Raw genomic sequence first — 14815 nt, forward strand, 5'->3', positions numbered from 1 at the left:
AACGTAGAGTGGAATAACTAGAACTGATTTTGAAATCATGAACTCTTAAGTAAGTAATGACCTAACCACTCCATCTTGAGGTGATCTATTTCTGTTGTGTATTCCCATACTATTTATTCTTCATTTGGCACTTAGGAGTGTTTATACTCTCAGTCTGAAGAGGAAGGAAATCTGTCAACTCTTCTGTTCTCTGTATTGCGTGGAAGAGTGACAAATTTGGCCAAAGTCCAAAACATTGGTCCACACATTACTAGTCAAATTACATATCACTATTCTTACACAATGCTCTTCAGTAGCTGCCCTTTCTCTGTCTGCTGTCAAGTCCAGTGGGCCCCTGTGCTTCCTAGTTTTATGCTGTAAGGAGACCAGCCATTCTCTCTCATCTGAGATGAAGCATATCAGGCAGATCTAAGGTCTTTACTCTTGTAGTGGTACATGGACATGGGGGTCTATTTCAAAGATTCAGCTTTCTCCTCAGGTTTATGAGAGCACACAGGGTTCAAGACAAAGATTCAGTGTGGGAGAGACAGATTCCACTTCTGCCTTATCACAATCCACATTAGTTACTCCAAGCTTGTAGCAGAGGGTCTGCCATGTGTAGGTTATCAATCCCTACACTAGTCATAATGATGCTTTGATCCTCATTAGACTCATAATCATTTTTTGCCTTGCTATTACCCAGAACCCTGGAAAGAAGAACAGCCTGAACTTGTATCACTTATCATACCTTGCCTTATATTGTCATTTCATGTATATAATAAATCTTGTGCCTTTGGCTTGATTACTAGGTTTCAAAAGGTTGGCATCATGCAAGTGCTTTGTTTATACTAAGCCTCATGCTTTCAGTAACAAAATGATTTATCTGATTGTTTCTAGATAAAGTATCCCAGTATATCCTACAGTATTCCCTTTAACATTAGACAAAATCATGCCTTTTCTCTCAACACCACTCCCCACTTTTTTTGTTGATCTTCATACAGTCTGTGGCCTGGATTGCTGTGTTCCTTACTCACAATCTCTTATTCTAACATTATTTTATAAAGGTTTCATTTTTAAAAGGCTCTGAGAGCAAATTTGTATGGGGTCATTCCCCATAATGAACAATATAGGTCAGGAGGAATAATTACGGTGGGAGAAGGCAGGAGCTGATGTGCAAACATGGAAGCTGCCCACTGTGGTATCAAGAGTACAATGACTGTCAGGTTTCTAGGACATAGGACAGAAGCAGGGAGTTTAATAATACCCCTCCTTGGTCACACCAGCTAGGTAGCTATGACAAATACACAAAAGAGCAGTGAGAGAACATGGAAGACAGGGATCTAAGGAAGCCTAGTGTAAGGTGAGTTATAAGCCGGTTTTGAAAGATGGATAAAATTTTTGACAATGGTGGGAGAAAAGGTATGCCAAGCAGATGAACAAGAATAAAAGGAAGGAAGTGAGAAAGATACTCTGAGGAACGTGTCTGGCGACTGTCAAGTAATCTGGAGTGGCTGAGGCACAAGGATAAGGAACAGACATGGCACAAGAAGAGGTGAGGGGTAGTCAGATGAGGGAGAGTTTGGAATGTTAATATACATTTGGATTTCACTGTGAATATGGTGGGGTGATACCTTCTAAAGCATAGTTTGTCCAGTAGCAAGTCAGGCTATAGGGAAGTTCTTAATGTGAACCTTCAGTTGCAGGTACACTAAACACTAATGAGTCATATTGCTTCTAGCTAATATGTTAAAATAAGCTATCTATAAATATGTCATTTGTACCTGTATATTGCTGAACCCACAGGAACTGCTTTCAAAGAAAGGTTCAACTAATTAACATATAATTATTTATCAATTCAGACCATTTGAAAATTCATAGACTTTCTATCTTGTTTAGTTGGATGTACCGTACAGATCTGTGACCCACCTGGTCAGTATCTAGCTGTTTATACTAAAGGTGTTCAGTGGAGAGCCTTCTTCACTCACTCAAAAATATGCCTTCTCTGACTTTTAAAGCTAGCCTGATCAGCTCAGCAGTGTTCTTGTTCAGTAAGTCCCTAACTCAGATCTTGTCAGACTGCCCTCCTATTATTTATAAGAGTAGATGGAGTGCAATATCAACTAAAGCTCCAAAGCTCAGGTCCCTATTTTCCTCATAGAGACAGTACTAAATTTAATATTGTAAATATAATGTTTCCACCTGAACAAAACAGTGATATTTAACAAGGCTAAACTTTAGAAAGGTGAAACAGTACCTCAGTTTAAAATGCCTTTAAGGAATTCATAGCTGTCAAGATGACACAATTCTGTAAGAAAGAAAAAAATTTTTTTTCAGAAAATATTCTGAAGTATATTTTCAAAGTAAGTTGTCACAGTATATGATGCAGAATAAATGCTGAATCAAAATGAAATTAAAATAAAGAACCTAAACATAAAGTTTTATTTTATATTACAAATAGCAGCTTTGGGGCTATAAATTCTCATTTCAGCATCCCACGGATTTGCCTGATTCTGTTTCAAAAGGTACATTTGAGAATTGAGGTAGGAAACTACAAAGAAGTTTATTATTATAATAATGTATACTTTTGCTTTATTATAATTTCTTGTCTTTTGTGGTAGATTCCATAATCCTGAGGGCAAGACTATGTCTATCCTGTTCATTAGTGTATCACCAATGCCTGGCTGATAGTAGGCATTCAACATACATAAAATGAATGACACATATAAGGAGATAGCAATTTATAAGTATTTGAAAATATTTAGATAATTCCTTTAAAAAAGTCTTAAGAGTGGGCATTCATTTTTATTTATTCACTGAACATTCATTGTGGACCTTCTATCATGTTCTCTACCAGACCCAGGCTACAGTATAGAGAGAAGACTTCTGTTTGTTTGTTTGCTAAAGAGGAGTTCAGAAAGCACCCTATAACCAGACAATTACAATATACTACAACATGATACATTTATGCACATTCAGACAAGTGTTATAGAAGCCTAGATGAAACAATTTAGCTTTAGCTAGGGGAGCTGGGGAGAGTTTCACAGAGGATGTGACATCTGAGGCTGACCTTAAAGAATGAGCAGGAGTTAGAGAAAGAAAAAAGTGAATCCAGGTAGAGAGAAGCGATAGAGAGGCCCAGAGTCCCAAAAGAGAGATTCCAAAGGGCTGAAGCACATGGTAGGGACAGTGTGAATTACAATGACTACTTTCCTCTTATGTGAGATCTGTGCTGGAGGAGAAAAATCACCTAATATTTACTTTTTATACAAGTTCTGCTCTTACCTATATAATTAGCTAAATAACACTATAAATATCTGCTTTATTATTTTGTGTTTAAAATATATAAGCCACTTAGAGAATTTCTTTCTTTTTTTGAGAAGCTTTTCTGATTACTTTAGAATTTAAAATGGAAAAAAAATGTTCACCTGCCAGGTGACATAAAACCAATATCTACTAAATGTGCCAGAATAATTCTTCTCCACCTCAAGAACAGTTAGTCTTTAGTCTGTTCATTACTGTCTTTTTATAGTATTTTTATTTAATAAAACCTATTAAGAGTACCATACAAATCTCTTTACTTATGCTTTTATCTTTTAACTGATCAATTTTTATATTGCTGACATCCCTCTTCACCATTTGCTCATTTAAAAATTCATAGTATGTGAGCTATGTCTCTGGAGAAAATGTCTATAAAATTTGTTACAGCTGGCAAATGTGTATGAGTCAGTGATAGCACATGACTAAATGCTTCACAGAAAATCAAATTTGTTTCTGTAGTAAGCAGAACTGTTTAAATGTTATTTATTTTTATGTTTCAAAGAAAATATATTGTGAACTGCTGCATTGATTTAATACGCAACAATGTCTGTGTACATGCTGTAGAAGGAAAATTTATTAAACCTTTGCACAACTCCTTTAATTGAATTTTCCAAATCTCTCACCACACACAAATAATCAATATCGTCTGCAGAGAAAACCAGTCAGAATTATTACAGTCTTTCGTTTCAATTTTGTTGTCATCAGCACATACAGAGCACCTGGATATTTGTAATGTCTGATAGCAAGTTATTTACACCTCTTAAACACATAATTGCTATTAAGTGACTTCAAGTCCATGGTTTGAAACAATTTTTAATGATTGTTTAAAAGATAAAAATTATCATACTTCTGGTAAAGCAAAAAAAAATTTTAATCATGGAAGAAATTACTTAAAAGGCTTTGAAAAGTAATAAACTAGTTTGTTTTTCCTTAAATCCTACACAAATCTCAAGTAAGCAGTTGAAATGCATCCCCCAAATAGTCATAGTGTGAAATATGAGCATTAACATTATTAAGGAAAGGTCCGAACCATGTACAGCATACATGACAGCTAAACCCTTATAAAGAGCTGAGGACTACAGTTGTACCTAAAGTATATTTGTGTCATCAAAACCAATGTCTTCATTTTTTTATCTCCAAATAAACCAAGCATAGGGCGAAGTTTTGTTGTTTTTCCTAAAACTTATCATGTCTAAACTTCAAACCTCAATGCTTTTAAAATTGAAGTATTTGTTTGAAAAAGGGTATTGTTTAATGTTAAGATAGAACAGGAAAAACTAAAAGGGCAGTAGTCTTCTAGGAGTAAAATTATTTAGCTGATATGATGAATACTTTTCAAGACTGAGTGGGGGGAAAGAACATATTTTAAGTTAAAAAATAGTTCAGTGGGTGTTAGAATGAAAAAGTCAAACTATTTTATAGTCTTAGAACAGGAGTTTAAAATTTTTCTTGTAGTCCAAGAATTAGAAACCTTTAAAGTGCTAAAATAAAGATTAATTTTACAATGTAAGAAGAAAGTAAGTTAGCTAAAGAAAACAGGGAATGTTATAGTTTGTACTTTTCTTTTTAATGCCAGAGCTGGAAATTCGGAAATATTTTGTATTTCAGCTGAAACAATCAACTTTTTGAACAATGTAAAGTTCAGATGGTTACATTTCATTTAGAATATGCATACTGCAACCAACACAATTATTATCAAAACAGATATAATATGTTTTGGAATGAAGCTAAGTGTTGAGATTTTGTATGTTGGCAACTGCTCTACAATTTGCATTCTTTTCAAAAACATTTTGTTTACTGGAAGTACTAGTCATAGACAAACAATGATGGCATTTTTCCAATATCTCCAGAAAAAATTAAAATACTAAGTACTAAATAATGTCTCTATTGACTTAGGACTATTTATATGAAGTTGTTTTATGTGGAGATTGATTATGTAAAGTAAATAAATTTCATGCCTTACCATGTGATGATAATGTGACATTCCCTCTGTATCAACCCATGAATGGTCATGTTTTAAAGTTTCAGCATAACAAATTAAAAATAATTATGAAAATTCACATCCAACTCTAACAGAAAAGAACCTTTCATTTCATTCTTTTTGTAATAGTCATAAAGCCAATATTATTAAGGAAAGTGAAATTAGGCTTACTTCCTAAGTAACTGAAAAAAGACAGAAGCCTTCCTTTATTTAAGAAATCTGTATTTAGTAGAGGAGACCCTCTTTTATTCAGACACTTTGTCAAGGCATTCCCTGATTTGCAAGGTCTAGTTCTGAAGGCTATGAAGATCTCAGTGTACCTTTTCATGTTGTGTATGTTCTAAGATTCCCTTCAATAAATTATATAAAAGCCTTAAGAATGTGTACCAGACATCTATTTATTTAAAACACCAGTGTTATTTTTACAATTATACTCCTCTGCCTATAATAGACTGCAAGTGATGCTAAACTAGCACTGAAATGAAAAAGTAAATAGAACTAAAAGGACGAATTTGAAGGGACAATAGCATAAATGTTGAAGTTCTTCTGGTATTGTCTATCTTAACTGTTCTAAGAAAATTTTATAAGAATCTAAAAGACATTCTTTTTTTTTTTTTTTGCAGATAATTATTTTTTATTGAAGGGTAGTTGACACATAGTATTACATTAGTTTCAGGTGTACAACACAGTGATTCAACATTTGTATACATGATAATTCTAGCTACCAGCTATCACCATACAAAGTTGTTACAATATTTTGACTATATTCCTTATGCTATACATTACATCCCGGTTACTTATTTATTTTACAATTGGAAGTAAGAGACATTCTTTTGATAGTGAAAAAATTTGTTCCCACTTTTATAATTACCTAATAAAAGTTTTCATTTTCATAATTTATTTTAAAAAATCTAATACATATTATAGAGTTGATTTTTATATAATTTCTAACTATGTAAATTCTAATATGAAGATTACCAAAATATTTTAAAATTTAAACAATTCTGAGTAACAACATAGTAAAAGAAAGAATAAAGTAGAAATTTCTATAAAAAGCTGGAGCAAGATCCTGACATAAAGAACATATAAAGCAAATTAGTTTAAGATGTCAAAAAAAACTAACAGATCCTCTTAAAATGCATTTATTAATAGAAGAGGTGAAAGTTACTAAATTAGCAAAAATTTACATATATATGTGCATATGTTGGAAATGCATCATCAGCCAAAAAAAACCCAACCCACCAAGGTAAAAAACATACCTATTAGGAGCCAGAGAGAGAAAAGGGAAAAGCACTCAGTAAAAATACATAGCTCAAACTCAAACTATAAAGAAAAAAAGTTTCGACCTATTGTTCAGGCAACATTTCTTTTACAAAATTTACTTGAAAAGCTAATGAAGATACAAATACCTCAGGTAATATAAGAGCTAATGCTCTTTCCTGCTCTTGTCAGGAAACAAAATGGAAGATGACTTAAATATTTTAATATATACAATATACATTTATATATAACATGTATTATATATTTTATATATCTTTACTCAGTTTTCATTTAAATCACAACAAATAATTAAATGCTTGTTGGATTTAGTGCTTTAGAGATGGACTCTCCTCTATGCATGAACAGTCACCCATAGGGAAAAAACCTGGTAATGGATAAGTCAGTTTTAATGCCTAAAACACTAGAAAATAGTTTAAGGCTAATCATGCATAAACACATAAAAAATTGGTATATACTGGGTAACTGAAAGGAGATGGCTGTTTTACACATGGAATATATGTTTAGGGAAAGAAACAATACTTTGGAAAACTGTTTCCCATTATTATCAGCAGTCACAATTGAATCATTCTACAATTTTCTCTTTCTCATTTCTCAAACCTGTTGGCAAAAGCCAACTATGTAAAGACTATTTCCAATTAGTTCTGGGAAATTACAACTTAAAAAAAATCATACCATTGGCACAGAATATATAGAATAAAGATTTCTATTAGTTGGGAAGTAAATATTCCAACTTCCCATTATCATCCTCTAAAACTTGTCAAGTTAGGAGAGATTGAATCCATTGAAACCCAGTTATACCTTATAATCAAGTTACACAGTATAGGAGAAAAGGGATCTCAGATCTTAGTTAAGGGGATCTTAGTTTTTCTAAGAGCTACCTTCATGTTCTTATATTCCTGGGATAACAATGGAAATTAGCTGTTCAACTGAATGACAGGATCCTGGTCAGCTCCTTTCCCGCATGAACTCTGGAATCTTGCTATGGATGCTGTTCTGACAAGACCCAGGAAGGAACTGACCGGCAGGGAATCCCAGCACTTTGTATTGCAAAATCATCACTGGCTTGTTTAAGAGCCTAAAAACAGTTTAACATACTAGATTGGTCGAACCAGTTTCAGTTATGCCTCATGTTTGAATCTGAAAGCTGGGATGACTAGATGATTTCATTTTAGGATTTTAGGAACAGGCAACATGGAATAATGAAAAGACCATACTTCTTGAGGTCAGATTGTTCTTTAGCTGGAATCCCTACTCTGACATTTAAGCAAGAGTATCTTTGGGCAAGTTACTTAACATTTTTTTGTTTCTTTTTTCCTTATCTATAATGGCAGTCATCTTACAGGGCTGCTGTAAACATCTGCTTGTCCAAGTGCTAGGAACATAATAATTATTGGTCCTCAATAAATGGTAATCACCGGTACTCAAAAATGGTAGACTAAAACACTGCTACCCATTTCAAGGCCTACCTCTGTTTGCAGAGATTGCTAAATGGCATTTATATCAGTAATATTAAAATAATCCCTCTTAACTTTGTCCGATGGTGTTAATTTACAGCCCATGATTATTTTGCTTACTGAGGTGTGGTTGTACATGTGTTATTGGAACTTAAAATCTGCCAGTTTAGTTTCCCATGCTGGTGAAATGCTCAGAGGCACGAGTTCACAGTAGATCAAAGGTCATTAATGATCGGGAAGTTTTTTTAGGTTACAAAGTAACTTTTTATGCTTCATAACCATTGCACCATTAAATTCACCATTAAAAACTGCCATATGTCAATGCATCACTGCACCTGTTTGTATTCTTAAAAATAACTTTAAATAAAAATAAAATTTAAATCTTAAATTGACAATTGTATTTAAAAAGATATTTAAAAAGTTCAGTCTTTATGGAAGTTGATCTTATCAGACATGGTCTTCTGCTAGATGCAATATATATGGTTTTTCATATGAGATATGTGGTCTTTTAAAAGAACAGACTCAAAAAGGACTCATAACGATTGGTTTTAAGTAGTGAAATGAGATGAAAAGATCTCTTTATATAATAAATTAAAACACAACTCTTTACCTTTGTTAGTAAGTCCTGAAATCTTCTTTTCAAATAGTTTTTGTTTTGTTATTTTTGTCACTAGAAGAAAAAAGAGCACTCATGTTAAGAATTAACATGGAATATGAATAATTTCTTGTCTTGGAAGAAACAACTTCATGAGAAAAAATAATTCAAAGTACTAAATATTTATTGGTATTAAATATAAAATATAGTACCTTATTATATTTTATTTAAAGAATGAGCTATACATTAAAAAATCTACTACCAATTTTCAAGGTACGTTCTTTCCCTTTATATTCAAGAAGAATCCTTTAAGTAACATATCCTGGTAAAAGACAATGTGGCATTTTATTCTTTAAATAGTATTTCTATCACATGTCTAATAGTGGCATATATAAAGTCTATCAAATTTATATTTGGAAAAAATGAATAGATTTATCTCTAAAATTGAGAATATTAAAATATGTAAGTTTGAAACAAGAAATGGAGAAACACCATTGAAAACTCAGTAAAATTTTCTTACTTAGTTCTTTCGTTTTCTGCATTTCTCTTCTTAAGGAACATGATGCACAGGAGATACCAATGAGATTTTCAAGCTCTCTACTGCCCTCCAAAGCCTAAAAGAAAGTCATCTTAAATGAATTAAGTATGTTTTCTACAAATATAGTAGTACTGACAAGCTTAGTGAAAAGTATACCGTTTCCTTTATTTGAGAAACTTAGTCTACAGTAGGAAATTTAACTTTTTCCGGTAGGTCAACTATTGTAAGCCTTAAAATACCTGAATAAAAACAATTTATTGACAAAAAAGACTAAATATTTACTTTTAATATTTTAAAGACTACAAATTTACTTTTAAATGTGAGAAAGTTAGATATTATTGAAATATTATTGCTAATATTCATATAAGAAAAATTCCCTGAAAAGTATTAAACAAATCCCCTGCAAACTCTTTCCTGCATTGGATTTTCCAATCTGGGGCTTCTCTTTTGTTCCCTTTTTTCAAATGGGTTAATAGAAGTATGAAAATTATATGTCTAAAAAAAAAGGCAGCAAACCTGTATACTACTTAAATTTTGCATTATTTCCATGATTTCTTCTGACGATTTCTCAACTTTAGATAGCAATGTCATAAATCTATGAAGAAAAAAAATAGTATTTAGCAAGATCAAGCATTTCAACATGAACAATTTTCAGAGATTTAATTCTTTTTAAATGATCTTAGATTCAATTTTCTAGTCCTTTCCTTTCCTTTTTCTAAAGTGGTAAAAGATGTAAATACTCCTTCCATCTTTCCTTCCTTTGCAAACAATACATGTTATCAATGATCCTGTCCTTTGGAGTCTCACTTTCTCTCCAGGGATACACAGGAGAGAAGATGTGGCTGTCTTGCTCCTTTCTCCGCAATACCAGTATACTTTAAGAACACTAATACACGTACCACTCTTTAGTTATCTTGATCTAGGTCTGTGAATCAGTGTTACCAGTGATTTTTTAAAATAAAAAAAATAAATTTTATGCTTTAATATGTTTTGGTGTGAAAAAGAAACAAGGGCAGTCTTTTAAATTTGAAAACAAAGAAAATGTCACTGTTACCCTACCTCCTGAATGTATCTCTAGTTAGCATGTTAGAATTCTGGAAAAACTCCATTTCTATAACTTTATATCATACTTTCAAATATAATATTACATACATATTTTTGGCCATATCACCCATGTCTATAATTTTTGAAGGCTGAATAATAATGTTCCTAGTGAATATATCAAAGACAATTTAACCATTCCCTTGTTGTTACAATTTTAGTTTTTCTTGTCCAATTTTAAGATATCATAACTGTGTATGGTAATCTATACCAATGCAGTGGAACAGAAAATAATGTAAGCCACATATCTAATTAAAAATTTTCTAGTAAGCTACATTAAAAGAAGTAAAAAGAAATGGGTGAACTTAATTTTAATAATATATTTAACTCAATATCTAAAGTATTACCATTTCAACATGTAATAAATAAAAATTATTTACAAGACATTTTATACTTTTTTTTCAAAAGCCAGTGTGTACTTCATATTCATAGCACATCTCATTTCAGATTAAACACATTTCAAATGCTCATTAGCCAGGTGTGGCTGCTAGTGACTACTGTTTTGAAGAGTACAAATCTATACTATTGATTTTATGCAAGAAACTAGAAGTTCTATTTAAATGTTTTTCAAAATCACATCAGTGTTATCCATTAACACTTCTGTGCTATTAAAAATAAGACAAATATGTAAAATTTTCATGTACAATGAATATGTACAGTATGTTTCAACTAAGTATGTATGTAAGTATGCAAGCAAGGGACAGAGAGACAGCATTATGCAAAAGTTAAAAACTATATAAGGAGAGTGGAATTAGAGGTGATTTTCTTTCCTTAAGAATTTTCCTTCATTATTACGTATTTTCAATGAAAAGTTATCTGTCTGAGGCTCCAGTTACTTACCACTGGAACCTCAGTTTGAGAGTGTCATAAGGAATTCCACCTCCTTCCACTGAGCTCCAAAAGCCTAAAGGAAGAGGACTTAAGTGATTTCCATCCAAGAGCTTCTCCTACAGTATACCTAAAATGACTAGGTACCTCAGGGGTGCAAAGCTTCCGAGGAAAGTCAACTACTTTCCTACGAGAAGGAATCTTAGGGGCTCTTTACCGTGCATCCCTTCCCTGGGAGGACTGGAGTGGCATAGCCTTTCCACACTGTCTTACAATACCTTAAGAAACTGATGGAGCTCTGTTAAACCTCAGGGAATTGTGTGGAAAGAGCTGGGTATTGCAGGGTTGCCATCTTGAATGACTCCAAGGGCTCTGTTCAGGTATAGTAGGATGTGAATGGTGCCCCTAGGAGTTGTGCAATGTAGTTTCCCCACAGGACCTATCAGTAGTTCTCTCTCTCAAGATAGTTATGAGGGTCTCAGCCAAGCAAACTGTTTTGACAACCTCGGAGAGTTGTATGGACTGAGTATCAATTGTTTGGGGAAATTGTTTTCAAGATATCCTTCACCTGCCTAAGCTGCTTTTGCAGGGAAACTTGTCTTTACTGCAGGACCAAGTGAATGAATGGGCACTCCATCATTCTTGTTTTTATTTTACTTTCTTTCTCCTCCTCCCTTTCCTTTACTTCTTTCTAGATCAAATCAACTCCTTCCATTTTGATGGTAACCAAATTCACGGAATGGTTTTTTAACTGTCATACAACTTAAATTTTGAGAAATTCAGGAAGTGTGAGCAGCTTTTTGGGGAAGTACAACTGCCATTGTCTTCACCCTAGAAAGAAGTCAATTATTATATTTAATCCCATAGGTGCTAGAGACTGGATTTTTATTGCTAGTGAGAGCATTTTTCTATAATATCTATGGATGGTTCAAATTATACTTTGCAGCCCTAGGAGTACATTATTGTTTGCTTGGAGTCCTGTGGTCTTTAATATCATCTTGATGTCCACTGATTTATTTACGAAAATCAACAGTCTTTATTTCTACCTGCAGAATACATTTCTGAAGTTCACTGTATCACAAAATTTCAAGGTTGTTGCTTCCTCTTTCAAGTTGGTGAGTGGAACCAACACCAGTGAGTACCATTCAGATTTGATAGAACACTATTCCTTTCTTAGAGAGTTGCCTCTGGCTGGACTAAACTGGATCAAAACTTCATCTCACAATGACCCTGTGACTTGTGCAGATGTTGATGGGAATTGCATCCAGGTATCCAGTGACTGCTGCCAGTGGCACGTCCTCCTTATAGGGTTTGATCAGATCCTAGGCTATGGCCAAACACCGACTATAGAGTACAACCTGAGAAATCTGAAATCTTGGTCCTCTTTGGATGAACTTTTAAAGATTCCAATTTGCTCCTTTCTTTGTTCATCAGTAGAGTAAAATCCAGCATCACCTTTTTTCAGCATCCAGTATTTTAAGTGTCCAGGTTAGTTCTCTAAGGTATTTTTAAGAAACTATGATCCAGTTGGTCTGGCACACAAAAAGTTGTTCAAATCTTAACATGTTTTTGCCAGACTGCCTTATCTCAGGGCAGATTCTTATGGTATGTTAACTATGAATAATATCTCCTTTTCTGATCAGAGATCCACATGCCAAAACTTCAGGATTTTCAGTGCATTTTCCAGTTTGCTTAGAAAAGTTTCACTGTGAAATTCAGAGTTCTCTTATTTTCCCCAAAGAGAAAGTCTTACTATTCTGAAAAACAATTGAAATTAGATTCTTTAGCCAAATAAAATCCATGGGAGATATGTATCTATTAATTATGTTTTTAATTTATTTCATATTAATTTCTCCGATCTCAAGCAAGTCATATATAAAGTAACTTTCAAAACTATCATTTTGCTCCAGTTCTGGGTTTTTCCTATCTTGACTACTTTCAATTATTTTTCATTCTTAGCTTCATCATTTTCCTTCTCTCTATAAAGTTCCTCAGATGTATTTTGAGTGGAGAACTAAAAGAACAAAGAAACTGTCACTATATTCTTGATTCTAATTAAAAATTACTGATGCAGGTGGTTAGTAAGCATTAATTCAGCTGCTGCTGTACCATTCTATATGTGACAGAGGGGGGCAAAGGAAGAGCAAATAAGAGAGGAGCACAGTGGTTTTATCAAGATTTCCTGGAATGCAACCCATGGCGCCTATTACATTGACTGAACTGGCATTGTGGATGTAGTGGAGAGAAGAAACCTCTAAAAGCCATGATAAGGTCCTTTAAAGATCCCAATTTGCTCCTTTCTGTAATTTCCAATTGTTTGACATCTGTCTCACTCACCAAGTTGTAAGTTCCATGAAGGAAAGGACAGGATCTACCTTACTATTATAACTTGAGTTACTTAGCATGGTAACCAAAGAATGTTCTGTACCCAATAAATATTTGATGGATCAATGAATAGAATAAAAAAGACCTGGTCCAGTGACCATCTACCTCTAGATACAAGTGAAATATGCTCATCTTTCAGTTTTCTCTTCCTTCTACTTCCTTCTAATCACAGACTTCATATTTCATCAATTGTTACATAATGGAGAGAGCTGGGCCCATGCAGGAAATGGGAAGGGGATGTTTAAAAGGGTATACACCTTCATTTATAAGGTGAATAAGTTCTGGGGATCTGATGTACAGCATTATGGCTATAGTTAATTTGCTATGAGATTAGATCTTGAGCATCCTTACTACCAAGAAAAGCTGAATATATGAGGTGATAGTTATGTTAATTAGCCTGATTGTAGTAATTATTTCACAATGTACACATATATCAAATCATCACAATATATACTTTATATATATATACAATTTTAATTGTCAGTTATACTTCATTAAAAATGGGAAATTTTAAAAAAGTTAATTACTTCAGTTCCTTAAGCTTCTGACATACACATCTTTCTAATGTGCAATCCTGCATTTCTTACCTCTGTTTCCTTCACTCCTGGCTTACACTGTGAGTGCTGTAGAAATCTTACAGCAGAGCTGATGGTCAGCATTACAAGTATGTGATTTTTGCTAGGCCCCTGATGCTGCTTAATTCTCCTTTAACTTAATTTAATGAATATTCTTTCTTTCACAAAAAGTTGCTCTAATTAATAGTCTAATCCAATCTCCACTTCCTCCATAATGAAATTAAACTCTTATAATTCAGATTTCTGCCTTACTAGTCTACTAATACTATACTCTCAAAGGCCACAGATGAAGTCTTAATTCTATTACTAAACTAAAGACTTGTGTAAGGCACTACCTGTAAGAGGCTGTACCTTAAGAAACCAGAGTTACATGTACATACAGGACAAAATCCTCAGGTTTTTATCTTCACAATACAATGTCTAATACAGAAAATGGTAAATACAGAAATGAACCTCAATCTAAATCTATTTAATCTAAACTGTTTACTTTGGATGGTGACATCTGGATTATAACAATGAAATATGTTGTTAACAGATTTTGGAACTTTTTCTAAACCCAAGGCACTGTACTTACTACGTTATAAGCTATATCTTCTTTAATCTTTAAAACAACTATGTGGTAAATGTTGTCTTCATTTTACAGATATGAAAACTGAAACACAAAGAAATTATTTATTCAGTGTTACACAACAGGGGCACAGTCAGGATTTGAACCTAGGTATTTATTATTTATTTATTTTTATTTTGGTATCATTAATGCACACTTACATTAGCAACATT

At 33.2% G+C, this 14815-nt stretch overlaps 1 protein-coding gene across 3 annotated transcripts in view; it reads right to left on the reverse strand.

The window, feature by feature from the left end:
* Window positions 1–14815, reverse strand: part of ITGB3BP (integrin subunit beta 3 binding protein) — a 111142-nt gene that overhangs the window by 4282 nt on the left and 92045 nt on the right. Inside the window, exons 5-8 of one of the 3 annotated variants that reach the window (XM_037024292.2) lie at window positions 9663–9741; window positions 9129–9222; window positions 8624–8683; window positions 2234–2284 (exon numbers count right to left, since the gene is read on the reverse strand). In XM_037024292.2, the coding sequence (XP_036880187.1) occupies window positions 2235–2284; window positions 8624–8683; window positions 9129–9222; window positions 9663–9741 (283 nt within the window). In that variant the 3' untranslated portion in view covers window position 2234. Of the gene's footprint in view, window positions 1–2233; window positions 2285–3125; window positions 6924–8623; window positions 8684–9128; window positions 9223–9662; window positions 9742–14815 lie in introns of those variants that run through there. The other 2 variants (XM_073234065.1, XM_073234066.1) reach the window with 2 other exon arrangements.

The sequence above is a fragment of the Manis javanica genome, chromosome 4, assembly GCF_040802235.1.
Source record: "Manis javanica isolate MJ-LG chromosome 4, MJ_LKY, whole genome shotgun sequence".
In the NCBI taxonomy this organism is placed as follows: Eukaryota; Metazoa; Chordata; class Mammalia; order Pholidota; family Manidae; genus Manis; species Manis javanica.